General features: G+C 37.2%; 1 protein-coding gene across 1 annotated transcript in view; it reads right to left on the bottom strand.

Annotated features, from left to right (window-relative positions):
- Positions 1-27,337, bottom strand: part of TBC1D5 (TBC1 domain family member 5) — a gene marked incomplete at its 3' end in the record, with an annotated part of 190,419 nt that overhangs the window by 41,903 nt on the left and 121,179 nt on the right. Inside the window, exons 14-16 of the mRNA XM_082014562.1 lie at positions 17,887-17,972; positions 12,857-13,107; positions 2,528-2,691 (exon numbers count right to left, since the gene is read on the bottom strand). Of these exons, the coding sequence (XP_081870688.1) occupies positions 2,528-2,691; positions 12,857-13,107; positions 17,887-17,972 (501 nt within the window). The remainder of the gene's footprint in view (positions 1-2,527; positions 2,692-12,856; positions 13,108-17,886; positions 17,973-27,337) is intronic.

Raw genomic sequence — 27,337 nt, 5'->3', positions numbered from 1 at the left:
TGTTTCCGTTTGTGCCCACTGCCTCTGGTCCTCTCGCAGGGCACCACTGAAAAGAGCCTGGCTCCGTCCTCTTTGCACCTTCCCTTCAGGTATTTACACACACTGATAAGATCCCCCTGAGACCGGGCTGAGCAGTCCCAGCTCTCTCAGCCTTTCCTCAGAGGAGAGGTGCCACAGTCCCTTCATCACCTTTGTGGCCCTTTGCTCGACTCTCTCCAGTATGTCCGTATCTGTCTTGTACTGGGGAGCCCAGAACTGGACATAGCACTCCAGGTGTGACCTGCGATGATGACATTCCTGTTCATGACATGACAATGTTACAGTAATGTCCTCTGGTCTGTGAAAATCACTTTTTTTACCTCCCCGTTGAAGGACATTTTTATGTATGCATTCCATTTCCACCTTGCTTGGGAAGGGCATTAATGACAAGCACAAAGATGAAGGGGAAATGGATTCTCTTTCATCCGTTACACCAAGTATGACTGATTTTAAAACCATCTTTTTATAAAGTGATTGATGCGTGGCCATGTTCCAGCAAAGGTGATTTCCTCAATACTTAACAACATAATCTGTTATAATTACTAGAGTAAAAATGTAAAACAGTTCAGCTTTATAAATAAAACAAAGATGCGAATCTTCTGTGTTTTCGAGCCTTCTTTTGCCTCCAGCAAACAGCTGTAAATGAAGGAACTGTAAGACTGGAGAATTCTGATGCAACTATTTTCAGACCTCAGGATGAGCTCTTTGGGGATTTCTTCTCTATGTGGAAAATGAGGTATCATGAAATTCACAGGAAAACAAAAACCGAACTTGTCTTGAGCAATAGAGAACAGATTTAAACAAACCTTTTCCTCTTGGAGCTGCTACAAATTCCGTTTCCCGATATTAAAGGTCAGTCAAAAACTGAACATAAGGAAGTAGATTTTGCTAGCCTAAAACCTTTTCCAGCTATTTAATCATAAAATACTATAATATAAATTATATATCACTGTTCAAAGATTTCTTCTAAAATTTATGCTCTGCTTAGCTTATCACAATTACCAATCTACTGAAAATTATCATAAGGACTACAAATCTGTTCCAATCAATACTTCTTTGTCCACAATCCTTGAAAAAAATTAATAAAATACCACAGATTTGGGAAATTATTTACCTGAAAAACATGTTAATCATTAATGGATTCTAACTGAGTATGAATATTATAATGGCAAATTATTCTATGTATTCTCTTACAGAACTAGGGAGGAATTATTCTTAAACTTTACTAATGCAAAAACCCCAAGTTCTGGCCTGGACAAAAGCTGCAAATGAAAGCTGGATTTAAACCTTTTTAAACCACATAAAAAGAAATGTTCAATATTGGTATATTTATTTTTCTTCAACTCATGAGGACAAGCAGAGAGATATTAAGTTGTTGTTTTAGCTTTAAATTCAATCCGTCTTAAAGGGACACAAACCAAAATTATAGCTTCTTGTTGACTAACCACAAAACACAGCTTTGCTTTAGAAAACATTAAAGCATGTGGAACAAGAGTTAAACCCTCTCAGTAACAAAAACTGAAGAAAGTTGCGCAAAGTTGTGCGTTTCATTAGACGATTTTAAATATCAAATTGAATATATGATGTGACTTAATAAAGATTCTGCTGTTTAAAGACAAAAATGCTGAGATGTTCAGATTAAATTACTGCACAATATTCAGCTTGGAACACCTGAAGAATGCTGAAATATAGCAATATTGATATTACAATTCCTATTTATTGAAATCAATAGGAAGTTACATGAACATACATTTGTGAAAATGGAATGGAGAAAACCACTATGTCTTCACCTTACAAAAAATACAATTTTTTCCATCTATTATGTAACTGGTTTCTAATCAGCAGAAAGACAATGGGAAACATGTATATAAAATAAACACAAATCCTCCTGCTCCACAGCGTATGAGGTTTATCAAAGTAATGCTCCTAAAATATCTTTGATGGCATGAGAATTTCTTTGGAACACACCCATGATAAGGGCTGATTTTCTTGGATGAGAACAATCTGTTTAAATAATAGTTTCTTGTGGCCAAATGGAAGGTCAGAGCTGCGCAAGAAATAGAACTGTGACTGCAGACTACAGATGCTACAGACACTGGGAAACCTCTGATATATAAAGGAACTGCAGGGACAACAGATGGACATGTTTGGATCTGCTGAGCATTCGTGCTTCCCACCGAACTGTTTATTAACTGCAGGACTACACCAAAAGTCTAACAAAGCAAATAAACTTACAGGACTTCTCTCCTCTTTCTTGGAGGCAACAGGCGCTTTCACAGTTTCAATTCAGGTAGGATTATGGGATGGAAGCCATAATGGAGATGTTACTCAACAGAAACAATTCAAATAGCTTATTCCTGCTCTTGCCATTACTGTGTGCTTAGGGAAACATTTCCAAGTGCAAGTGCTTAATGAATGGGAGAAATGATTGCCTCTAACAAGTAATGCAGTGTGACACTAAAATAGCGTAAAAAGTTAAAGAACCCACCGACTCTTTCCTGCTCATAGTTTTGCTTTGGGAACGGGAGCGGGAGATTGTACTGAAAAAGGAATCCTTTTTTGATGCAGACAAAGGTGGAGATCCTGTAAATTCACGTCCTCCAGACAAGCTCTCTATGCTTGGAGATGAACTGATGTTTTTTGAACTTTGGCCTGCAAAGCAAGTATAAATTGACAAAAGAATTAATCGATGGGCAGTTTCTTTTCTTTGTAAATACTTCCTCCTCTTAATTGACATTCACTGAGATTCACCGATAGCTCAACACAGAATGAAATGTTGAAGTGTGTCAGCATGCACTGTGAGATTGAAAGACTATTCTGACATACGTGGAACTTAAATATTTGTATGACAGAAAAACACAAAAACTTAGTGTATAGATAGATATAGACACAAACACACACTATCTAGTGTGTGTATATATACATATGCTAAACAATATCTATCTATCTATCTACACCCTATTATATCCAGACTGAGGACCTTCTCTTGCTTGTGCATCATAATGAGTAAAAGCACCATCTCATAATAAAAAAAAAAATCTGATGTCATCAAGCACCGCAAAGGAAATCCTTTTTCTCTCAACAAAAAACCTATAAAACTCAGTAAAGAAAGCTAAGAACAAGAACATCAGATTCCAGGAATGGGTTGGACACTGAACATCTAGATGACAATGTCTAGACTTGAAAAGTAAACTAAGTTCTGGAAAGAATGTAAGTCCTCTTGCTTCAAATTTTAAGGCTATCTATCTCCACTGAACAGACATTTTGATGAAGTCTACTCAATAGTTACTTATTGCCATTTCATGCAGCTTTTCAAAGGAATCTAATGTTGTCATAGCAAAGACATCTTGGTAGATGCCTGGGCTGTCTCACCATGACATTGTATGCAGCCAGGCAATCTTTGATAAGGACCATTTCTTCCAGTTGAAGCCCATAAGGTGTTTTGAAATATTTAACTTAAAATTTTACTTTGATTAGCGCCAGATGAAAAAAAAACAATTACATGTCATTTTTCATTAACTTTCATTAAGAAAATGTTGCATTAGGACAGATGCTAGTTTTAAAAAACCTTTCTATTATGTGTATGAGGAAGTCAATCCAGAGCGACCCAATGCAATTCTACAATTTTCCATTCTGAAAAAAAGTAAAATAGCATGTAAAACTAAAGCTCTAGAATTCTTCCCTTTTCTTGTTTTGTCGACTATTCTGATGAGTCTGTTTACGTTCTCCATTTTTCCTTTCCTTTGTTTTTGGTGTACTTTTCATGCTACCATCTATAGCATCAAGAATGATCCTCTGAAACAAAATCATTAAGATGTCACAGGTGCAGCTTCATCTCCTTTAGAAGGTTGTGATCGAATTTGAAACCACCTCCCTCGCAGATGACAGTGGTTCATCCTTCTTTGCTCTGAGCTGCTTCCACCCTCTCCGCCAGTTTTGCTCCCAGATATGCCACATATTATTGCACAGACATTACAAGGTATTTAGCATTTTCTCATTGTGGATGCACCACCAATTCTGAAATTAAATAACTAACTCCTTTTCTGGAATGGGTTAGTCCCCTTCATTATGTGCTGTGGTCTTCCCCCATGATACAGGTTTCTAGAGAAATAGAAGAAAACTAAAAGACAAAGAAATGAAAGAAAATAAGAGGCAGAAAAGGCTGCAGAAAATACAGAGAGACATTCAGATTTAGATATAAAAGGAGACCAGCTCTGTTGAGATCAAACATTTTAAACAAAAGGAAACAACCAGCAAAACCGACTCATAGAGAAGCATCTTAATTCAATGATTTAAGATCTAGACTGGTAACTGCCCTCGAAGCGGTGTGGAAGTCAGCAGTGCCATGCTTGGCCACCTGCCGGGGGCAGACAAAGCACGAGCCAAGTTCCCTGCGGTGTTCGACCTGCGCAGCATATATTGCACAGCCACAGCTACATGAAACCAGCAATTCACGTTTTCTTAAGGGAATAAATACAGATCTATTTAAAATGTCCTCTTAGGAAGAACACTGTTAATTGCAAAGAGACTGAAATAGCAAAGAATAAAATATCACATGTGATAAAACAGACCAAAAAGGACAAAACCCAAGAAAGGATCTGAGTTTAATATTCTCAACATTTTCTGGAAGAAAATAGGCATATAAACTGCTTTCCACCTTGTCCTTCATCCTCTGCTGCCTTATTTTGCTCATCTCTCCCATTACCCTCCTATATTTTATGTCCTGCTTCTCATACTCCTGCTGACCTTCCTTTGTCTGGCCCCTCCACATAGCCTCTTCTGTTTCTGCAACTTCCTTATTCCAGCTTTTTCCTTTATATATTCTTTCCTTCCCACCAATTTCATTCAACTGCATTTTTCTGTCTTTCCCAGCCCTCCTCCAGTCACTTACTACCTACCACTTAGTCTGAACAGCTTCCTTAAAGTACAGGAGATGGAGGCTGTAGATCTCACTTAACTTTTGCTTTTGCATTTTATAGAAAAATGGGATATGCATTCATCAGGTGAACATGAATCTCCAATTCTGTAAATAATTCTAGAGGTGGAAGAGGAAAAAACACTGCACAGAAAGCAGCAGAAATAATTCAGTCACAAGGAACTTTTCAAAAGATTTCTAATTTTAGGATAAAATCATGTCACTTGGCAACACCATTATCCTTACAGTTGCCTTTATGTAAGAAGATGACTTTTTATGCATTTCACAGTGGCAATTTACAATGGAAGTGCGGTTTTACAGTAGGTAAAACTTAAAAATAGTTTTGGAACAGATGAAATTACATATTTTAGCAAATAAAAGAAATTCACACAGCTAAACCAGAGCAGCCAATATAAATGGCAAACATAAAAAAATCTATTTGGTAGACAGAGTAAAGTACAATGAAAAAATATTTTATTATGTATAAATCAGACTAAATAGGTTCTCTTTCCCATCCTAGTAATAAGAAGATATCTTCCACATAGGATTAAGAATAAAAAAAAACAAAACCAAAAAGTTAAACAAGGAGCAATGAATGTTTTTCACATACTCCTCCACTGCATGACCTGCGCTTAACCCACTTCACCTGCAAATAAGCAGATTATGTGGTAAAATTTCATAGATAACAATGAGAGAGGGATATCTTAAATATATTTGAGGAACCCATGCACATGAAATAATACAGATTGGTAAAGTGAAGGAAAAATGGCTTTTAAGGATTTTTTTTCCTATATTCTGACTTTCAGCTCTAAGGAAAAAAAGTCCAAAATATAATAGGAAATTGAAAAGACAGTGAACGATCCTTATGGCCGCTGCTTTCCTTACTAAACAGCTACACTTCAAAAGATGGATCACAGTTCAGAGGAATGGAATATGCAACTACGTGCATACCCACACAAGAGAAGAAATATGTATAGCTGGGATTTTGCGGACAGAACAATACAACTGTCCTAAAATAGAATTTGCTCAAATAACACCAATAGCTTTGAACCAGACTAACCTGGTTCTTATGGACTATAAAGTATAATGAAGATGAAAAATAAAAGCAAAACAATATGTAATGAAACTAACATAGAGATGCAGTAAACCAGAAGTGGTAAGAATACTATTTCTGTATGTTTTATATCCAGGTAAGAAGAAAGCTTAGGATGCACCTAATCCTTGTGCATGAATAAGCAAATCTGAGAAATCAGCAGGAAACACTAAATTTTTATTCTGACTCCAACACTGTGAACAGCACTGTGACATGGATTATTTGGGGATGTGATTAAAAATTAAGCAAGACAGAAAGAACAGCACCTATGAATAATTACAATGTGTTGCAAGTCATAAAGCAGAGTTCTTGGATAGTAATATGCTTTTCTGATTTCCAGAGGAGTCATCATTTTCACAACTGCAAATGAGAAAGCTGAAAGACAAGTCACACCAATCATACATGTTTGCCCTACTGTAACAAAAAAGCCACCTATCATTTTGCCAACACAGAAGTTTAGTGGAACTGCTGGAAGAGCAGTTGACTGAAGTCACCATGATGCTTTTGATGTCTTTCATGTGTGTGCATGATATGTGTGCACCTCATGAAACTTTGGAAATAACACTGCAGCACCAGTGCAGAGATTTCAGGATCTTGGAAGGATTACACAAAATGCTGTTTCTGACTTCTCTGTTGTGTGTCTTACTGATTCCGCATCTCTTTTAATAAGCAGTGTGGTACATTCTCCTGACTCAATAGCTTAATGAGAAGGTCATTCGAGAGAGCTTCTGATTTTGGATTATTCCTCAGGAAAAAAAAAAAAAAAGAACAGAACTCTTATCCTCCATGTATAAAGTGATGCAATAAACTACAGTTAATAACTAACCAAACTCATCTTCTTCTTCTTAGCAGCTTAATCAGCAACCTGAGAACATCACTAAATCAAAACTCTCATTTTCCTCTGCTTATTCTATCAATCTCAGATAAATACATTATGCCTCCTTAAAAGGAGATTAGAGAAATCTAATCTCTGACCATCTAAGCATACACCAGAAGGTCCTAAAGTCTATATAAACAGGTTGAAGAAACTCCAAGCATGGAAATCAAATAAATGCTTACGACGCACACAGAACAAATAGCTGAGCATACCTGACGTAAGCAGTAGTCAGAATACATTACTGCGTAGGATGTCTCAAAAATATATATATGCACACTAAAACGCATAAATAGTTCACAGTAGCGATGCACAGGATTTTATGTACTAAAAATACACCCACTTCTGAGGCAAAAAGGAGCAGCGTTACCTCCATGTGCTGGCGTCTACGTGGCTCACTACTTGCCTGTTGCTAATGATACTGGGGCTGACCCTCGGGTGACAAACGTTCTGTCTCAAAACCATTCGGAAAATACACGGATGTGGTAGTGGGAAAAGGGATCGAACCGTTGGTGTCGTGGGCAGGGCAGAGGGTGGAGACATGCAATGTCTTGAAAAGAAGGAAGAACGTTTAAATGTAATGTGATGGATAATAAGGACTTACAATAAAGTAAAAGATGATGATGAGAGGAGTGGAGAAGTTCTACAATGAAAGAAAAGCAAGCTTCAGGTCTTCCTAAGTTTGAATTGAGTTATAGGGGAGATACCCATGAACTTTGGACGTCTCTACCAAAATATATGAAAAATCAGAGGAAGACGCACAAAAGGCATCCAAAACTGATAGCTCATTCTGTTTGGCAGAGGAAAAGAATAGCTTTCATAGTTATAAGGAGAGCAAGGACAAAGATACCAAGAAGAACAGAAGTAAGGCACGATCTATAATTCAAAACCATTCCGAACTGCTCATCTATTACTCTGTATTTGCCATAGTCAGGATGTGGAGTATTAAAATTTGCAAAAAGAATGATATGAGTTTTATAAAACTTTTAAATTTCGGATAAATTAGTTTCCCTTTTTCTCCTACACTGAAATTGGAACAAAGGCTTCCAGGACTTTTAAAATTTATTCAAACCACCTCATCACACAAATCCATATACTTATTATTTCAGGTCCAGGCAGGTAAGCTCCTCTTTAGTTGAGAGCTTTAAAGTAGATGTTCAACTCAAAAAACCTGCCTCAAATGTAACAACGGGGAAGTAACGCAACTAAACGAGGCACTGATGGCCCAATCGCCCCACATGCCGAAGTGTGGAATGGACTACACATACAAGGCAAAACCACGTTTTTAACGAAGGCGGACGCTGGCGTACAGCGAACGTGGCCACACACGGCACAGGCAGTGAGCGATGAGGTGAAGCCGCTTTTTTCTCTCTACACAACAGTGCCACTCGGTGGATGGACAATGGTGGTGAATGGAGATGCCACGCATGGAAAAACCCACGGGGGTGGCTGGGCAGCCGGAGGGTAACGCTTGCAGGCACAAGAACGACCCGCAGTCGCCGCAGCAGCTGTACCTGGGAGGGCAGGGGGATGCTGCCCGGGGCCCGGCACCGCAGCATCGCTGCCTGCGCCCGCCTCGCCTGGTAAACAAACAGCAGCGTTAGAAGGTTTCCCCAACAAATGTCACCGACGTAAAGAGCTGCAACGTTGGGGTTTTTAGCTGGCAAGACCCTGCTTTGAACACAAAACGACATTGTAAGAGGGCGGTGTAAGAGCAGGCAAAAGGAAATGGGAAGTTTTAACAATCAGTGCATTATACGCCGCATTCAGACACCTGCGAAAAAGCAGTGTTTTTAAGAGACTCATTTGTATCAAAATCTAAATGAAAACAAACAATCAAACCCATTTTGCTTCTGGTACTTCACGCTGACAGTGTCATTCCGCTAGTTTGGGAGCATCACATTCTTACTGTCAATAAAATTCCATAATTGCTTAAGAATATGTATACGTTTTTTTAAAAGGAAAAAAAGCATTTGTTAATCAGTGTTTTATTCCTTTGATTTTTATTCAGTTCTGCTATCAGTAAGGACTACTTCTTTTTCCTTCTGAAAAAGCATACTCATTTTCTAGACACAGTTCATAAATAATTCTAAATATGGAGATCATTTCTTTAGGGCATACGCAGTGACTGTGGAAATTCTGTTTGTGTTACAATAAATATGGCAGAAGTATCAACTCATAAAAACAAACACTAGTCTGGAAACTCTTTAAATAGCAGATCACAGTTTTGGCAGAACTTCATCTTCAAACTGGTCCTCTAAAGTGTCCTTGTGATAAAGCGGCATTTGAATCAAAAGCCTTTTGGGTTTCAGTATTGAAAGGACCTAGAAGGAAAACTGCATCTGGCACTACCAGGGAAGAAGGGAAAGAGAAATGCTTTTTTTCTGGCAACACACCGCCATTTGGTAATCAAAGAGTATCCATTTTCTGAAACTCAAGAATCCAGTGGAACACAAAGGGCAATAATTCTGCTTTTTTTCCACATTTTTCTATTATATTTTTTATTATCAATATTTTTGTCTTTCAAGGCAATGAACTCAACTAACAATCCAATGAACTCAAGATTTGAATTCAATCTCTGTGCCAATTCCTTCATTGTGTAGGATCAAGTGAATATTTTAATCCCTTTTCTACTAGCAGGCTACCTTGCATAAGTAATCAGTAACGATGCCCGATCTTCTTCTGTGCTGAGGACAGGCTGAATGGGATTAGATATATTATTAGGAGGAACTGAATTTCCAACTAGGTGTCTGGATAACTTTGTTCAACTGTGATTTGTAATGCTGAAGACTCATCTGGAATTAGAGGCTTGCAATTATGTTTCTTTTTTTTTTTAATATTAGTCTGCTGGTTTTCTGTTTACGTTATCTAAATTATATGTGTGTTTTCTTGAGGAAGTTCAGCAAGTACCAACCCTTCAGAGTGAGAAATAATTACTATCGATTATGTAAACCAACCATCCCTCATCTAGAGTACAGCACAAGCTACCCCTGGAGGTGGCAGCACAAATGACACCTGTCATTGCTGCTGGTTTGTGAGTGGTAACTGTCGAAACAGAGCTGTTAAAGCTGGGATAGGATTATTTTGCCAGTCCTGCAAGACATTTTGTTACCAAGGACTTCTTTACACTTAATAAAAAAGTAGATAAGGCAATTAATTTAACCTCTTCAAACTTATAACCCTCTACATATCAATTTAAATTATGAGCACTACTTGAGCATTCAAAACCTGAAAGGACTAATACAATACGAGAAAAACAGATAACTCATGACTTCATGCCTATCAGATTTACAGCACTTCGGTCTGTACTGTCCAACTGAGCATCTGTGAGCGTTAGATCAACTGGAAGTGCAAATGTCTATCAATTTAAATCCTGAATCCATGCCTCTGCCTACCCCAGCTAAATGAACAAGCTCCAGGAGGTTGAGGAGAGCTGAAAACAGTGAAGATCAGGAACGTAAGACAATTAGTGACAACTAGTCAGTAACCTGGGAGCCTTGTAGTTACAAACCATACCAAATAGCCAGAAGGGAATCCAGAGTTTGAAAAAAGCCAGTGCAGAAAGTAAAAAGGCATGTAAAAAGGTCAGCACAAACAGGAGTGGAATGAGACCTTCACAGGGTATGGATATATTCTAAATCCTAGATCTCAGTGCCTGGTATAGAAGTACCTGCAACTTCTCGGAGCTGTGGGGAGCGCCCTCAGGCACTGGAGATGCTGTACACCACTTTCTTGAGGTGGTGATACCGTCCTTCTGCACAGAAGTGGACAGACTTATTCTCACTTTTAAGGTGAGATGGAGATGGTGCAGAGTTGTGTACAAAGGAGTCTGCATGCTCCAAAAGGGTCTTTTTCCTCTGTCTCTGCCACAGTGTCATTACAAATATGGATATCTTTTTTTGCTAAGCTATTCCTACATTTAAACTTACTTCACTGGGCAACCTCTAAGAGACTTTATATTTCCTTTGCTATTTGTGTTTCTCTTTAAAAATACAAATTACGGCACTTGCAAATGTAGTTAGCTGCTGTCATTTATAATGTCTATCCAACTACAGGCGATATATTGATAACGGTACAGGTCTGGAACAACAAGCATGGCGATAATATGTAAAACAAAACTCACTGTCATCTCAACTGATTAAAAAGAAGTATATTTACATTTTGTTGCCTTTAAATTACTTCTGCAAGTGTATTCCAAATATGGATAGACAGAATAGGGTGACAGGAAGCTGCAGGTACCAAAGCATTGCATTATGTTTTATTTCCTCTTACCATGAAAATTCTTTGTGCCCTACATCATAAATTTGCATAATTTCTTGATCACTTCACCAAATCTCCATATTCCTGTCAATACAGAAATATGGGCACAGCCCATATATGACAATGACCAAACATAACTACAATTTTTTATTCTGATTCTTGTACAGAAAGTGTCAGGTGCACTTCTGGATGATGCAACATGTTAGTTGGCACATACAAGCGTAAACAGGGTCGTCCTTGACCCGCTAGATCAAGATTAAGCTACAGTCGATTCCACTTATAGAAGTTGCTTCAAATTGTATACTTTTTTTATATTAAGCAGGGAAAGGAAATAATAACCCGAGGACCTTTTTTCAACCCAAAAGGTAAAAAAAAGAATAATGTGATAAGGGATCTATGGAAAACTTTTTTGGAAAAGCAAACAAAAGAGCCCCACCAAAATTGTAGAAACAATTTCGTTGCACACCTAATTTTACTTCCATTGTTGCGTACAGGATTTGCATCAAGGATTCACTGTGTTTCAGTTTCACGTTTGCACTGTAACACCCTTGCTGGAGCAATTCCTGAGATTATTCTACGATTCTGAACGAAGCTGCATCCCCCCTGGATTTTGCCAAGCAGCTGCAGTGGCCCTTGCAGAAGTGCCTGTATCTCTCTGCTTCAAGAGAGTGGTTGTACCTTTCAATTCTGCTCCCTCGGTGTCTGCTGGGGATGCGATGCATCATGAAAGGACTAACTTTGGACGCCATGGGTGCCACAAGAAAGAGAAAGAACGTCAACTTCAGCTACAAAGTGTTGTTTCCCTTCTCTTTCAAATCTGGTGAAAAATATGATGCAATCCTACATAATGGTTCAGGGCAACCAGCAACCTCCAACTTAAAACCGTTACTTAGGATGAGTTGCTAGAAGCAGCAGATACCATGTCACTCTACATAGTCCTTGCAAAGAACACACTGCCACAGGCTGGCTGAGGATGCAAAGCAGTAACACACCTTGAGCGTGGCAGCGTATAGGAAACAACTGCCGAAGGTGAGCTTGGGACTTTGTTGTTTGAATAAAGTGCCCTTGAGAAATATAAAAAAAGACTTAAGAAAAAGAAGTAGTATTTACTAAATAGAGAAAGCGCGGAGGGCCGTCACAAATTATTAAAAGCCAAATACATGCCATTGTTCAAATAACTTCTCAAATAAGCTCCACACATTCTAAAGGAATAGTACTTCATTTATTAAGAATCACTCTGTAATTGATCTAACTTCCTTCATTTGTATTTAGCTAACATTGTTACGCATGGGATTTGTACCAATAACTTGAGAAAACCTTTAAGAAATTAGTCTTACAGTTAAAAATAAGTTGCATTTAAAAGACTGAAAAATTAGTTGGATAATTTTTATGGTAACGTCATAGTTTGTTGGTGTGTGATGTAATTTCTGGTTAATACTTTTTTAAAGGTTCAAAACTTCCTACAGTACTTGTACATTCTTGAGATAACATATAATTCTTCATTACATTGTAAATATGCTGTTGTATGTTCTGCTTAAAAAAAGTCTGGGTTTTCTGTTTCGTCCAAATATGTACCCACCAAGGGTTTCAAGTCAAGAAAAGGACTTTCTTCAGTCCTTAAGACATATGACAAAGCTTCCCCCTGCCGCGGCACTGCCACACGTTTCACTTTTACCTTTGCCCAGCTGAACTGGCATGCTTTCGGACTTCATCATCCTCTGCTGCTGTGACTGGTGGTGGTGGTGGTGCTGGGGGGCTTCCACTGCGCTCCTGATGGGCATTGCAGGGGGGGGAAAGCTGCTCCCGCCGGCAGGAGCGGCCCCAGCCCCGCCTGAAGCCATAGCCGGAGCAATGAGTTTTCGGCCAAAATTCAGTAAGCTGTTGGAGACTTTGTTAATGTTCAGTGGGGCAGCCTTAGCACTGGCGCTGAAAAAAGAAGAGGAGAAATCATCACGTCCTTGCCAACAGTTTGGACAGGCAGAGCAATGCATGCATTGTTCTTCAAAAATGGGGGAAAAAAAATCCAAGATCGGATCATTACAAAGAGGGTGTTTTACCACAGTCGCACTGGAATATACACAGGAACCACAGGGACTGCATGGGGTGCGAGTTTTTCCCAACCAGTAGTGGACAAATTGTTTTGGCCCTTTCTTCCTGAAAAATGCAGACTAGCCCCAAACAAAGCAAGTTTGCACGAATTTTCTTAATTTGCCTTTGTAAATGAAAAAAATGAAAGAGTGACAAAAAGAAATCCAGGCTCTAAAGCATCGAAAACTTAATAAAACTGACTTTTTGCACCTTTTATTCAAAGACTGCTTTAATATTTACTTCTGCTAGATTAAATTATCTTAAATGTTTAAAATAACTCAAACACAAACATTTATTTCAACAAGTAAAACTAACACTAGACTGTATTTTTAGGTTGGCAGAACTAGCTGTCTCTTGCTTTAACTTTACCTTCTGCCCAGCACAGCCATTTCAAGCCATGCACTTTTTAAAGGGAATCCTGATTTCAAAAGTGATTTTGGCTGAATGGTTGCAGGATTTAACACATATACTGGATCACGATCTTCATCATTGTTACTTTTTATTTTTAACTACAGTGGCTATTTAATTCACTTCAGTTATATGCAACATTAAGAATGAGGAAATTGTCGAACCATTTAATCTGTCTAAAATAAAGGGCAAAGAAGCTTCTAATTCCCAGAAGTGTTCTCATAACCCAGGGATCAGCAAAGCCATTCCTATTTATTCATGCAATATTTTCCTGTTTTATATAATTAATGCCTGAAATACCCTTCACAGAAATGTATCACAACCACATAGACCTTTCCACTCCTGAGGTTTTATTTTACTGACCTGTACTTCTGTGTTATAAATAGCTGTCTTTAAAAAATTTGAATACATGTAATTATAAGCAATACAATCATTGTACTGGGGAAAAATACAGTTTTGCAATGTTTTGAGGAATTTTAACTAAAAATAAATTACAAATGAATTAATATGGGTGACTTGTAACTTGTGCAAGCACCTGGAAAAGGAATTTTGATTTTGCTTTTCATATCATTTCCCTATTTGTCTCCAGATATGTTTTTTTAAGACACAATATAAACGCATGCATGCATATAGAACATATCCAGAAAATAACAACAGCTGAGTTGTTTAGAATAGATACAGTTAAAATGAGAGAAAGCAGAAGAAAGTATGTGAGCCTGCACAGTCATGAAATATAGCCCCAAGCTGTATGAGGCCCTTCTGCCATATACTGGTGATGAAGAAAGACAGCACGTAGCATTTTTTAGGAGGAACAGCAGCACAGAGACTGGGACAAAGTGCTGCTTCCCGATTTATGGAAACTGGAAAGGAATGGTTGCTGAATGAGGATTACAGGGTCTCTCCCCATTTTACTGATCGCTGTTGATATTACAAAAATCTTTCTGTAGCCACCTGAGAATGGCTGACAAAGTCACTACAAAGACAGCATCTCCAGAACTATAAAATACTCTTGCAGGAGTCCCAAATGGTTTCAAACGCAAACTGAATAGGTCCTAACGACTTCAAAGAAGAGGACATGCTACAATGTTTATTACTATTGAAGTTTACTCTGCTACTACCTATCAGATTCAGTTATTAATCAATGCCCCAAGGTATTGCAGAGACACTTAACGAAAAAATAGGGATTTTTTTCTCTTCCATCACATGTATGTGGCATCAGAATAGCCAGCACAAGGCCTTTTGTTCAATATCTTCTCCATTCCAGAAAGAAAATGAAGATTACAGCTTTGAAGGTGGAAGCAGAAATGTCAAATGCTGGCTTAGCAGATATTAATCAGTTCTCAACAGTTTGCAATGAATCTAATTACATCACTGATTTCAGGGGTCATACCAATAATAACTTGGTTGAGATTGAGAATGCAAACTTTAGTATATTTGGCATATTTTTTTTCCCTCAGTCTACTGAAACTAATATATACCAAGATTGGTATACATCACTCAGTCACCTGAAACATCACCTTAGAAAGAAGATAATGGCTTGCACATTGAGTCCTAGGTTTGTGTCGTCTCTAGGTCTAGGCAATCACTAAAAATCCCCTTAACTTTGCACAAAAAATTGTATTTACTGGAAGTAAAATCTTTTTCTCCGACAGGCTACCCAAGCAACAAAGCAACTGGATGCTTTGTGCTAACTGCATCATTGGAATCATGATGCTCCACAGACACATGAGACAAAGCTTATACAGTGGCTTGTGTATTTGTGTCCACCAGCTTATTTTTTTCTTGTTTCTTTTTTTCAACTATATTTTGCTTAATAAAAAGTACCAGTTTTCCTTCAACACTGTTTAAATTGCTGCTTTGACATATATGTAAACCAGGAGAAGTTAGTTTATTTGCATCTTTAGGATGGTTGGAAAAAGACTTTTTTGAGAAACTTCACTTTACAGGAACAAAAAACACCAAAGGTCTTCTCTAAGCCATTATGTCTGAAATATGATTTTAAAAAACACCTTCAAAAAAAAACATGCAGTAATGTTTTATAATTATTTAAGAACTAGAAAAGATAGTTATTGCAATAACTAATAACTATGTGTGATTTGGCTCTGCTATGATCCGACACTACTAATGATCAGCTCAGAACGCATACGGATATATGAAAAATAAATAATGATGTTATCTAAATTTCTTGCAAGAGCTGATCTTAATAAAAGTATTCTTAAGTAAAATTTATTGTGCAGTTTCTCTGAATCACAGCTTCAGAAAATGAACAATATAAAGGTGCTAGATCTCAGGAGGAGGTATGTTAAAACTGAGCTGAAGTTCAGGAAAATAAGAACCATGTATTTCTTACCATTTAAATGTCTGACATTAATGCAAAGGATGATTACAGCCATTAAACATGGATCAATGTCTACATTTTAGCCATCTAAATGTACCAGATATGCAGAACAATTACAAGAAAAATGCTGATTGATTATGTTGTAGAGTTATCAGCAGATGCACTGAAAAGTAAGGCATCAGTTTAAAAATATGAGTAACAAGGAGACGTGAATTCCATCTATGAAGCAAACAATTTTGTTTCATCACAATAAGCATCATTGACCTTGACTATGAATGGTGTATTTTTAAACTAGCAGTAAGAAGATGATTCAATCTCTGCAGTTTTCTGCTAAGATGAAAATGTTTTGTTTTAAGCAAGCCTTATTCAAAGGCATTTCTCTCTTCAGTAAGTAGCCATTATGGGAGATAAGAGACAAAAATATTAACATGACGGATTAAAAAGTTTTATATGTGATAAAATATGTTAGAGATTTGCCAAGATATTTTAAATATATCATTGAGCCTGTGGAACTAAAGATGAAAAAGACCTGACAGCTGATCTAATCCATCTCTCTGCTCACTGCAGAAACTTTTCCTAATGTTACATCTTCCAGTTCTCTCTTTAGTCCAATCTTAAACAGATTTACCACATTTGACCTAGTCTAAATGTTCCTGTGTTGAGATAAATGTATCCCAGTTATTCCTCTATCGGAATTATTCTAAATAATTTCTCCTCTCCTTTGGTGTACATCCTGTATATATGTGTGCAATGAATTTATATTCCTACATAGATTTAATGGACATTTGTTTTCTTAGAATTTAGGTTTCCAACAGGTATCATTCTTGTTTGGGCTTTATGACTTGTTTATTTTTTTCAAAATCCTTAAAATGTTTCTTTTGGAATTTTCAAATAACTTATTTTTCAAGTTTAGACAACTCGAGAGACCACTTATTAAAAGAATAAGTAAGTAAAAACATTAAGAAAATGCAATAGAATGCAGTAATTTTTGACACCCCTCCCCAACTTCAAAGCCTGGTAAAACAAAAAAAAAGCTGCTTTTGCAGTCACTCTACTCAGCTTTAACTTCTGCTCCTTTCTCCGTTTTTAAGAGCTTTTTAATCCACTCCATTTTAATTTTATCTAGCTTTTAATGTAACTGAGTTAAGCAGAATTTGACAGAGGTGCAAAGGTCTAAAAGCCAGCGAGTTCCTATATCTCAGCAGGCACAGTATATGGCTGGGGCCACGTGCAATCCATGAAACTGCCTGTGACAGTATACGCTGAAGCAAGGCATCGCTACTTGTGCTGGCCTGCCCCGCAGCCACCAGCAGCCACCTCCCACCAGCAATCAGCACCCTTGTTGATGGCCACCCAGCTGGGGCACGGGCACCTCTACACTCGTGACCACCCGGTAAAATGGCCTCGACAAGGAATTTAAGCAGTTTGATACAAACCGTTTCTAAAACGAGGGAGGAATGCTGCAAAAAAGTTTAGTAAAAATTATTTCAAACTGGATTTATATTAATTCAATTTAATTTATACAGCTTCTGGTACATGGATACTCCAGATCGCGATTAGATGCGTTATTGGAAGTAGATCAGCTACAGAACTCACATTGGCAGCATTTTACCCCCTGCTTTTAATATATACGTCATTGTGTAGGAATGTCCTTAGCCTTAAAAAAATGCCAGCGAACTGACTACAACGCTATCTGTAAAAATTGCATTTTTCATGTAGTAATAGGCAAGGTAAAGATTAAAAATAAATGTAATGAGATAAACACATGTGCTTCTAACACTGCTTATCTAATTCCTGTTTGGGATAAAAATGACTTAATGAAACATTTGTAAGGTCTTAGTTTGGTGAATGCATATTCAGAAATAGCTTACCGGGTTTTGTTCATCAAGTCTGCTCCACGTGCTTTGTAATAATCTAAATTTTGCTGGAATTGGTGAGTCACTGGTCTTGGATTTCTCTTAAAAAAAAAAATTAAAAAAAAAAATTAAAGACTACTTTTTCTGAGAGATTTAAAGCAGAGACAAGAAGAATGCTCATTAATAAAGATTAGGTATTTAAAGAATAACTTATTTTCCCAGGATTTCTTGGTTTATAAAGGCAATAAGGCTAGTTACATAAAAAAGAAGCCTTAAAATACTTAAAATAATACCAAGTGTTACTAGTAGGTCCACACCATGCTCACAGAAATTAATGTTCTTCCACATAGCGATAGGGCTGTTGGCTGTCGTGGTAACATTTCTAACTAAACCAATAATTCTTGGAAAATTTCAGATACCCATCTGATTTCTTCCTTTAGCTCAGGTATAGAATTTTACCACCTCCAAGCTGAAGTGATATGTTTTTAAAGAAAATCGAAATAGTAAGGAGAAACTATAGCTGTCGTTTTGAACTGAACGCATCACTAGCAGTGTGTTAAGCAAAGAATTAGATTTGGGGAGACAACCTGAACAGTGCCACTAGATGGCATACGGAGCCTTTTTTAGCTCTAAATTTCACCCTGCTCAAAACAGAGGCCATTAATAAAGAACTGTTCCCCTATACTAAAATGTATATAATTAATATTGAAACCAGAAGCCACTTGGTAGTCTCCAACTCTGCCACAGTGAAACTATGTCACTGAAACACGCTGCCTACAGTAGTTCTAAAATCGTCCTTTTTGGATCTAATAATCCACTGAACATTGATTAAGTGTAGACCACAGTATATGCATGAAGTCTCTTGACTGAACAAATGCAGCCTGAAGGACATTACTTGGAGGGGGAAGTAAATATTTATAAGTTAAAAAATTTGCATACAGATGAAACCAAAATGACAGAGAGGTACAGAGAGGCCCTTTTTTTTATATATATATAAAAATTAGAAGAGAAATGGCTTAAAGTAAATAATTTCTAGTGTAAGAGAAAACAAAATGGCAAATTTCTGCATAATAATCAGATATAGTGTATAAAAAAGATCTAAATACTTCCCAAGTATTTGCTTTAAAGGTTTATTCATTCATAGGCTGTTGCCTTATATTCCAATCCACCGTCTTAAGCCCTGCTAGTAGTAAATATAGTTTTAATGAACTACGCGATGATCCTTCCGAAATAGTCATTCACAGGTGAGAGTACATTATGTTTTTGATAGACTTAGTCTTCAGCTGTTTCAGTTGCACATGTTGTATTTTTGCCCTCCCGATTCCATTACAGACTGGAGTATCCATAGTCTTACCCTCTCATTTTCCACTTAACTGCAGATAACCCTCCTTCCTTGGAAACCTTGTTTTTGGAGGAGGATACAGGAGTTGCATTTTAAAGAACAAAATATTGCATGTGCACAAAAGGAGAGAAGATTTAAAGATGTGGCAGATATCAAAGGCTAGGATGATGTCTGGGGTCAAATTTAAGGCTGGGAATTTCCAGATTGTTTCCTGCAATCAGACTTAATCTTGTATGAAATGTCTCATTTTCTTTCCTTGGAAACACATTAAACATTTTAAAATGTATATCCTGCTTGCACTGTTCATTAAAAAATGAAACAACAACTAAAAGATATTAGACACGCATTAAAAAAATCCTCATCTATCCTACCACCCACATTGTAATGGCGGCTCTACGTTTTTCTTCCCCCGTTATAAAAACAATATTTGCATAACTCTACCCATTCACATGGCTTGTAAGTCAGTCCTCATCAACTGACAGCAATAACAATGAATCAGCTTTAGTTACTATTGCTCCAGTTTGGTAATTCAATGCATTTCTATGATAATCAAATCCAAACTGACGTGATGAGGGTAACTGATGGTTCTGCGAGTACTACGCGAGTAATCAAACAGTGTAACTTTCTCCCATGATTTAACGAACTTTTTTCTTTATGTGTCTTGACGACCATTTCAACAAGGTGGAAGAGTAAAAGATGGTTATAATAACAGGCACTTCTAAGTCATAAGGCAGCCTTTTGAAAAATTCACGCTACCAGATGCTAGCCAGTTTTGCAGTTTGTTTCCAGTAACTCAGTATATATTTTCAACTTACCAAAACCAATGAAATTTCTTTTCTACTACCCAAAAATAATAAAAAAAAAAAATTACATATTGCTTCTGAATTAAAAAAAAAAAAAGGGAAAGATCATATAGAACTGTACCTTGAAATATATTTATGCAGAAATGACAAGCAATTCAAAACACGAAAGGCTGATCTACTATCTAAGCACTTAAAGCCATTAATAGGAATAATGATCTAACTTGAACATATGAATGAGGCTCAAGCATTACTTTCACAGGGGTCTATTTAAATTCCTATGAGGTTTAAAGGTACTAAGGGAAGAAGCAGTTTAAAGTACTATTATGTGCAGCAAAAAAAAAGCCCTCAGAAAAAGTGTTGTTGAAAAAACATTAGAAATGCAAGACAGTAAATACCAAAGGTTATCACTACGACTCCTTTTGTAACACTACAGAGATAGCCTTTCGGAAAATTTAATTACTTAAAAAACCCAAACCCTGATAGATATGCCAGCAGACAAGTATCTGTGAAGTATTACCACAGAAATTTTAAATACTTCTGAAAACTGAAATCCAGGCAGCAAAAAATATGGTTTTATGAAGATTATTAACTCCATGTCATTGTGAATGTCCTTTAAACTTTATATTCTTTTTAACCATTTCACTAAGTTCAATATAAGAAGCTGAAAGGAAAAACTACACTATTACAATGTCTCTTCCTTATGAATTTTAAACTAACTGCCTTCTCTAAGCATCCAATTTGAGCTGTCTCCTACATTATATTCTATGTATTAGGAATGAAGACTAAACAAATTTATTTACAGCATAATATAGCTCTGTTGTTTAAAATATTTACAGTAACCACATTTTTTTCCTACACAGTGCAATTTAGAATGATCCTTTAATTACTTAAGCAAGTAAAGATTTTCCTTTCCTTTTTCAACTTACATATTTTGGCTAGTACCTCAGATAAAATGTTTTTTTCTTAAAAGGAAAATGATAAAATGACAGTGAAGTCAACCTTTCAAATTAGGAGTTTGTTGAATCCCCCTAAGAAATTGTGTAAGGGCATTACACAGATGAACACATTGATGTTTTTTCTCTTCTGTGGAAAGAATGCGCAGATATCGGAAAGAAAAGCTGCCTGTGAGAATACTCGAAAACCCTCTTCCCCACATCCATTTTGTAGGAGCAGCCTCCTGGTTTTATAATTCTTCTAACCTTAATTTCTAGCTAGAGCGAGTTTAGTTTCAACTGGTAGAAAACGCCCATTTTATACTTTTAGAAGGACATTGTATGAAATTCAGGTACAGAAGCACACATAGAAATTGATGTGATTTTGGACTTCGACTCTTCAAAATGTATTAGCCACAGCCCAAAGGGAAGAGATGCCTTAAAATATTTCAGGTATCTCTGAGGTACTCCTGCCTCTGAGCCCTTCCTCGCCCAAAAGATGCCCTCCCCGTTCCCGCCACCACCACTTAAGTCCTAGCCCCATCCTCCGGCTTCTCTTCCCAGTCACCACCAGACCGACTCACTCCAATTCCCACGGCTGGCAGGAGGCTCCTGGGGACTTCCTATCTGGCTTTATTCTCCTCCAGGGACAAGGGGCCGAGTTAAGTTATACCCACGCCTGCTCTCTTCCTAGGCGGGGGGTCCAAATCACATCGAACGCAGCAGAGATTCCCTAAACTTGCATAAAGCACTGCAAAGCAATTCCCACCAGCTAAGGCTCGTGCTCCATATGCTCAAATTCCCCAGTATAACCCTTTTCCTCCCTGGCCCCCGGAGACATCACCCACGGCGTAGAGATGATATAGCAAAGCACGCTTGTGCGCGACAAAAGTCACAGGCAGACTGTTCTACCACACACCAGGAAAAACAGGTTGCTGCTGCAACGTAACACTTCACCATCCGAACATGTATTACGCAGGTGCAAGCGGAGGAATGTCTACAACACTTTTCTTCTTCTTTGTTGAGGTATTTCCTTTCCTCCCTCCTTAGTATTACTAGCAGAAAAAAAATCAAATACAATTTTGCACAAAACCTGAAGGTTCAGAATAAGAGACAACAATGAAAAAAGATTTTCAATATGTCCGATGAAAAATGAGACTTATTTTAGCGAACATGCTATTGCCTCAATGCCAAGGGAAAAGCACTCGTCATTAGAGAAATGAATTGCTCAGCTGTTTATAAGCAAAAAGCTCTGGGGGAATTTCTCAAGGCTCAAACCACACAGCATTGCAGGGTTACACAAACATATGTTGCAGGTGTTTTAGGGTAGACAGGTGGGAAAACCTCAGCTACTGAAAAATACTCCACTTAATAGATTGTATTTGAATCTAGATAACCTAAACGCAACAGAGAAAAAACAAACAAAACAGCAGCAGTGAATTATACATACATGCAGCAATAGGCTTACCAAAATAATCATCTCACTACTGCCAAACAGGATTTTTTAAAATGAGGTTTTTTTCAGTATATTAAACAAATGCTGCCAAACATATATCTTTTTTCTAAACCAATAATATTTTAAGTCTAAATCAAAGAACAGGCTGAACCAAACATATATTAAAAAAAGAGAAGGATAATGATGCAGTGCTGTTCTTTTTATTTAAACAAATTTATTTACTGAGCAACTTTGCTCCTTTTTCCCCTCATTAACTGACAGGGCAATATTGGATTTTTTCATAATTCTCACACACCCTAAGACATTTTTGTATTAAAATACTATTTTTTTTCTTTTCATTTGTTTCTAAGGAAAACTGGAGGAGCCTATGAGCTATATTCAGAAATGACTGGGAAGTCAGCAAAGGTTTACCTTTTCCTTCTAGATCACCTCTGCTTCCTCAATAAAGATGATACAAACACGGCAAAAATTTGGACTGGGAGCAGAGCTGAAATACAGCAGCTGAGATGTGGATAAGGAATACAGTTTGTTCAGTTCGGCAAGCAGTTTTTCTATTAGGCACTAATAATTAATATGAAGTCCATACTAATGATTACCTAATAGCCTAGCTGCACAGAGAATTTCACCTTTCCTCTTTTATTATTTTGTCAGATATCCAAGCATCTGTCTCCACTCCATGACTAGACTTATACAGTATAAGCAATGGCTTAACGTTACATAAACATACCACAATATTTTGTATACTAACCAACCAACCCGCCCCAAACTTTAGAGCACCCAAAGCACACACCATTCCCCAAACAAAATTTTCCTTTCACCTTCTAATTTTCCTTCTCCCTAGCTACACCTTCTGCAGAACAAGCAACCTGCTGGAACACAAAAGGTATTCCATCCACCTATGGACTACCAAGTTAAATCCTTACTAAAAAGAAAAAAAAACCAGTGAGACATTAGAGGACATAATGTGCTATTGCCAATTTTTAAGTGGTTCAAGGCCAATAGCAAAATATTATCCAAAACATAGGCTGACAGTCAGCATCTACCAACCCTATGTATGAAAGCAGCACAACATGAAGAGTATCCTGCACAGAACTAATAAAGAATTTCCTTTAATCACAGGAGTCAGGAGATACGTGCACTAATACTGGCATTGGCGAAGGAACACCATAATCCTTAAACTGGGAATAATGCTTCCACAGAAAGATGCTGTGGGTCTTCAATCACAGAACCCGTTATTTAAACACAATAAGAGCGTAAAGAATTATAATATTTAATAGTTTCTAAAGAAAAAGTGCTTTTTTTTTCCCCTGAAACAACAAAAATTCCCAGAAAGAACTGAAAAGTATAGAAAATTCAGTTAATCGGGTCAAGGGAGGAAGAAACCCCTGAACTCCGATGAAGCTGAAATCAGTTAACTCCAGTTTTGTTATGTGATAACCCTCCATTTCCCTGGCAACTATAAATTTCAGATACCAGGAAGATATTTTAAATACCGTGTGTTATGGTCTGTTTTTAACTTCATACACACATGCCTTCTCTCACATGGGCATTCTATGGCAAGAGATGAAGAACGGAAAAAAATGACAAGCAAGATTTAAAAATGCTTCAGTAACTTGACTGAAAGAAATTTCTAGTTGTGTATTTTGGCTTCTTGTCCTAACTGACTGGAAAGCCTTTTTTGTTTTTCATTTATACTTTTACAGTGTATTACATTTTAACAGGTAGATCAAATCCTACCATATCAGCTTTTATTGATATTCCAGACAAAAAGACTCCGACCTGCCAACGTTCAAGTTCATAACCTGTGTAAAACCCCCATCTTGCATCAACAGAATCGCTTAAGCACCTTTTAAATCTGCCTCTTAATTTAGTCGCCTATTTTTCAGCTGAACCCTTGGTTTTAAGAAGTAAATTAACTAAATAGTGAGGTATAAATCTGACAGTGTACAGCCCTACCCCGTGACAGATTTATGCTCTGGCATCTTGCAGCCCCACACGGTTAGGAACAGGAGTTTTACAACATTGTGGAGGAAAGATCCAGGCTTTTGAAAGGAACACACAGCAAGCCTTGCTTTAAACCCTGGAATGCTCCAAATTATGAGGTTTAAAATATGACATCTTTATGTACAGAAAAGCTACCACATTATGGTTTTATTGGCACTCGTTTTGGACAACCTGCATAACTCACTGATGGCTTTGTGAGTAATGCAGTTATCCAGAGCTTATATTGATAAAACCCTTATAACCACACTTACAGCATTATAGCTTCTCCAGATACATGCTTGTAGACAAATTGCACATATCAGAGGAAAAAAGAGAACATTTTAAGGTACTATTTGGTTATTTCTGTTATGTGGCAAAGAAACAGATTAATTTACGTTCTGTGTGTAACGTGCTACATAAAACACTCGGAAAAGGTCCGTAGGGAGTTGAAAAAGGTTCTTTCAAAGAGCCGCATGCACACACCACAGCAAAAGGAATATGACATCCAAGAATTTTCCTCTAAAATGTAGAGAGAAGCTAAGGACCTTCTGTCCTTATGCTGTGGGACAAGCAACTCCTTTCATCTTGGGATTCCAGTAGTGAGGATACTGCAGAGCCATATACTGCTCCTTAAAAAGACAGAGTAGAAAGATACTACATCTCCAAACCTAATTTTCCATAAAAAGTTACAGCAAAGGACAAAATGTCCCATTCCCACTTCTACCTTGAAAGTATTTTGCTCTTTCAGAGAAGTGTTCCCCAACACAAATGTATCCAAATAGCTCTGTATACAACAATTAATCCATTTATATTTACTACAAAATACGTCAATACACCAGCAATATATCTACATTTATATCAGAAGAGATTGAACTTAAATTCCATCATAATAGATTGGATATGATTCAGTAGCTAATCTTTCATACATTATTGAAAAGTTATTAATCTATTTTTATACAACTCACAGTTTGTGTTTTGCAAATTTTAGTCAAATAAATAAATTATGACACGGAGAACTTTTGATTAGGTAGAATCAAAGTGCTTTAAGTGTTTTAAGTGCTTCCTTTTGATAAACTACCTTGCAAACTAGAAGTGATTAATTGAATTGTCAGGTTGCACATAAGAAGAACCATAATCACCTCACTCTAACACCGTTAAATACATTTTATTAGTGTAATTTTATAAATAACGTCATTACTCTTTAGGAGAGGGTCAGTAGCTTTAGACGACTTTATAAACAGAAGTAAACCAATCATTTGAAAGAAACAGCCCCAAGAAATTCACAAGCAGTAAGTTTTATTAGTAGCTGAAGTAATTAAGAGCTTAAAGTGCTTCAGCTTCTTGCTTTAACATCAAGTACAATCAATCAGAATTGCTTTTACTTTGCTACTAAAGATACTAACTTTCTCCAAGAGAAAGAACAGTTTAAAGCTGCGGCTTCCAAAAAGAACTTTCTCTTCCATCTTCCCTCTTTAAAGTACTTGCCCTTAGCAAGACCGAGCTTATCAATTCACAGTCAATATTAATGGGAATGCTGATCAGCACAGGAGAATAATTCCTTCCCTATTTCCAAATTTTCCCCAATTGCTCCTCTGGCCTGAACATGAAGCTGCTGCATCTCATGCCTTCTGATTAATAGGGAAGACACCTCGATAAAAGGCATAATTATGAAATCTTCAGAGAAGATTAAAAACTGCAAACATTTTTTTTTTTGTTGAGTTTGCAATTAGCCCAATGACTGATCAGCAAGTAGTTGCCTTGCCTATTTACTGAATAATCCATACGCTACTTGGTGTTTCATACAAAACTATTATATACTTGTTTTAATATCAGTTCAAAGTAGAAACACTGGTTCTTAACTTGCCTTTTGCCATCTCCTCTGAAAGACTCTGCACCTCTCCACCCGCTCAGAAATCACCAGCCACACCACCAGCTCCTCACCGCCCTCAAGGCCAGCAGCTCTCCTGCTGGGTCACACAGGACCAGCAATGAGAACAACAAAGTCAACTTGACTTCCTTGCTGGGCTCTGCTCTCACTGCCACGAGTGGACTGCAGCACCATCTCGCTCGGCCTTACACAGAAGTGGGACAACTCCTTTATTTCTGCACCATCTTACCTGCGGCACAGCTTTGTCTTAACTATGAGAGCTGTCACTGTCCAGGAAGCTTTGCTTTATTCTGTATTCTTTCCCACCATTTTCCTACTCATTTAAATATAATGGCTGCTTAACTTAGATTGATACAATATTTGTCAGTTCTTTACCAAACAACTGGCTTCTGCATAGAACACTAAAGAGAAAGCAATACTGGAAACAGCATCGTTGCTGGCAATCTAAGAGATGAGCTTTCTCCTTCGAGTGATGACTACTGTGTTACACATGATACTGAGGAATGAGAAGGACTTTGAAAGATTTCTCATTAGAAAAGTCTTGATTAGATGACTAATCAATCGCTTTCCAAGATTTTTTCCTGAAAATACTACTTGTGACGTACAGGATACTTGGAAGGAGATGACTATTTTATGGTGGGTTGATTAAATGGTTAACATTTCAGGGGAGATTGCAATGAACTTTGAGAGAGAAGAGAAAGTTATTGTACTCTGAGTATTGACCACACAGCCTTTTTATATTTTAAAATGCATAGGTGTACTGGGAATAAAGGTTTTGAAACAAATGTACAAAAACAAAGAGGATTTTTAATTCATGGTACACTTACTATTTTTATGTGGTACTATGGCAACATGGTTATTCCAAGTAATTTATCATTAAACTCACAGCTGCCTGTCATACTTTATTCTATTAATGAAACACAGTAACTGAATATTTAAAACAATAATTCTTAAAGCATGGCCTATCTCCTTGGAAAGCAAAAGTTTCTGATTTTAAGAACATGAACATAAACAAATAACAAGTTAATATCATGGCTTTTACGTGTAAAATACATGCAAGTC

This window comes from Phaethon aethereus (genome assembly GCF_964289735.1).
Source record: "Phaethon aethereus genome assembly, chromosome: 2".
NCBI lineage: Eukaryota > Metazoa > Chordata > Aves > Phaethontiformes > Phaethontidae > Phaethon > Phaethon aethereus.
Note: the sequence above shows the minus strand (reverse complement) of the source record. Positions and strands in the feature narration are given on the sequence as shown.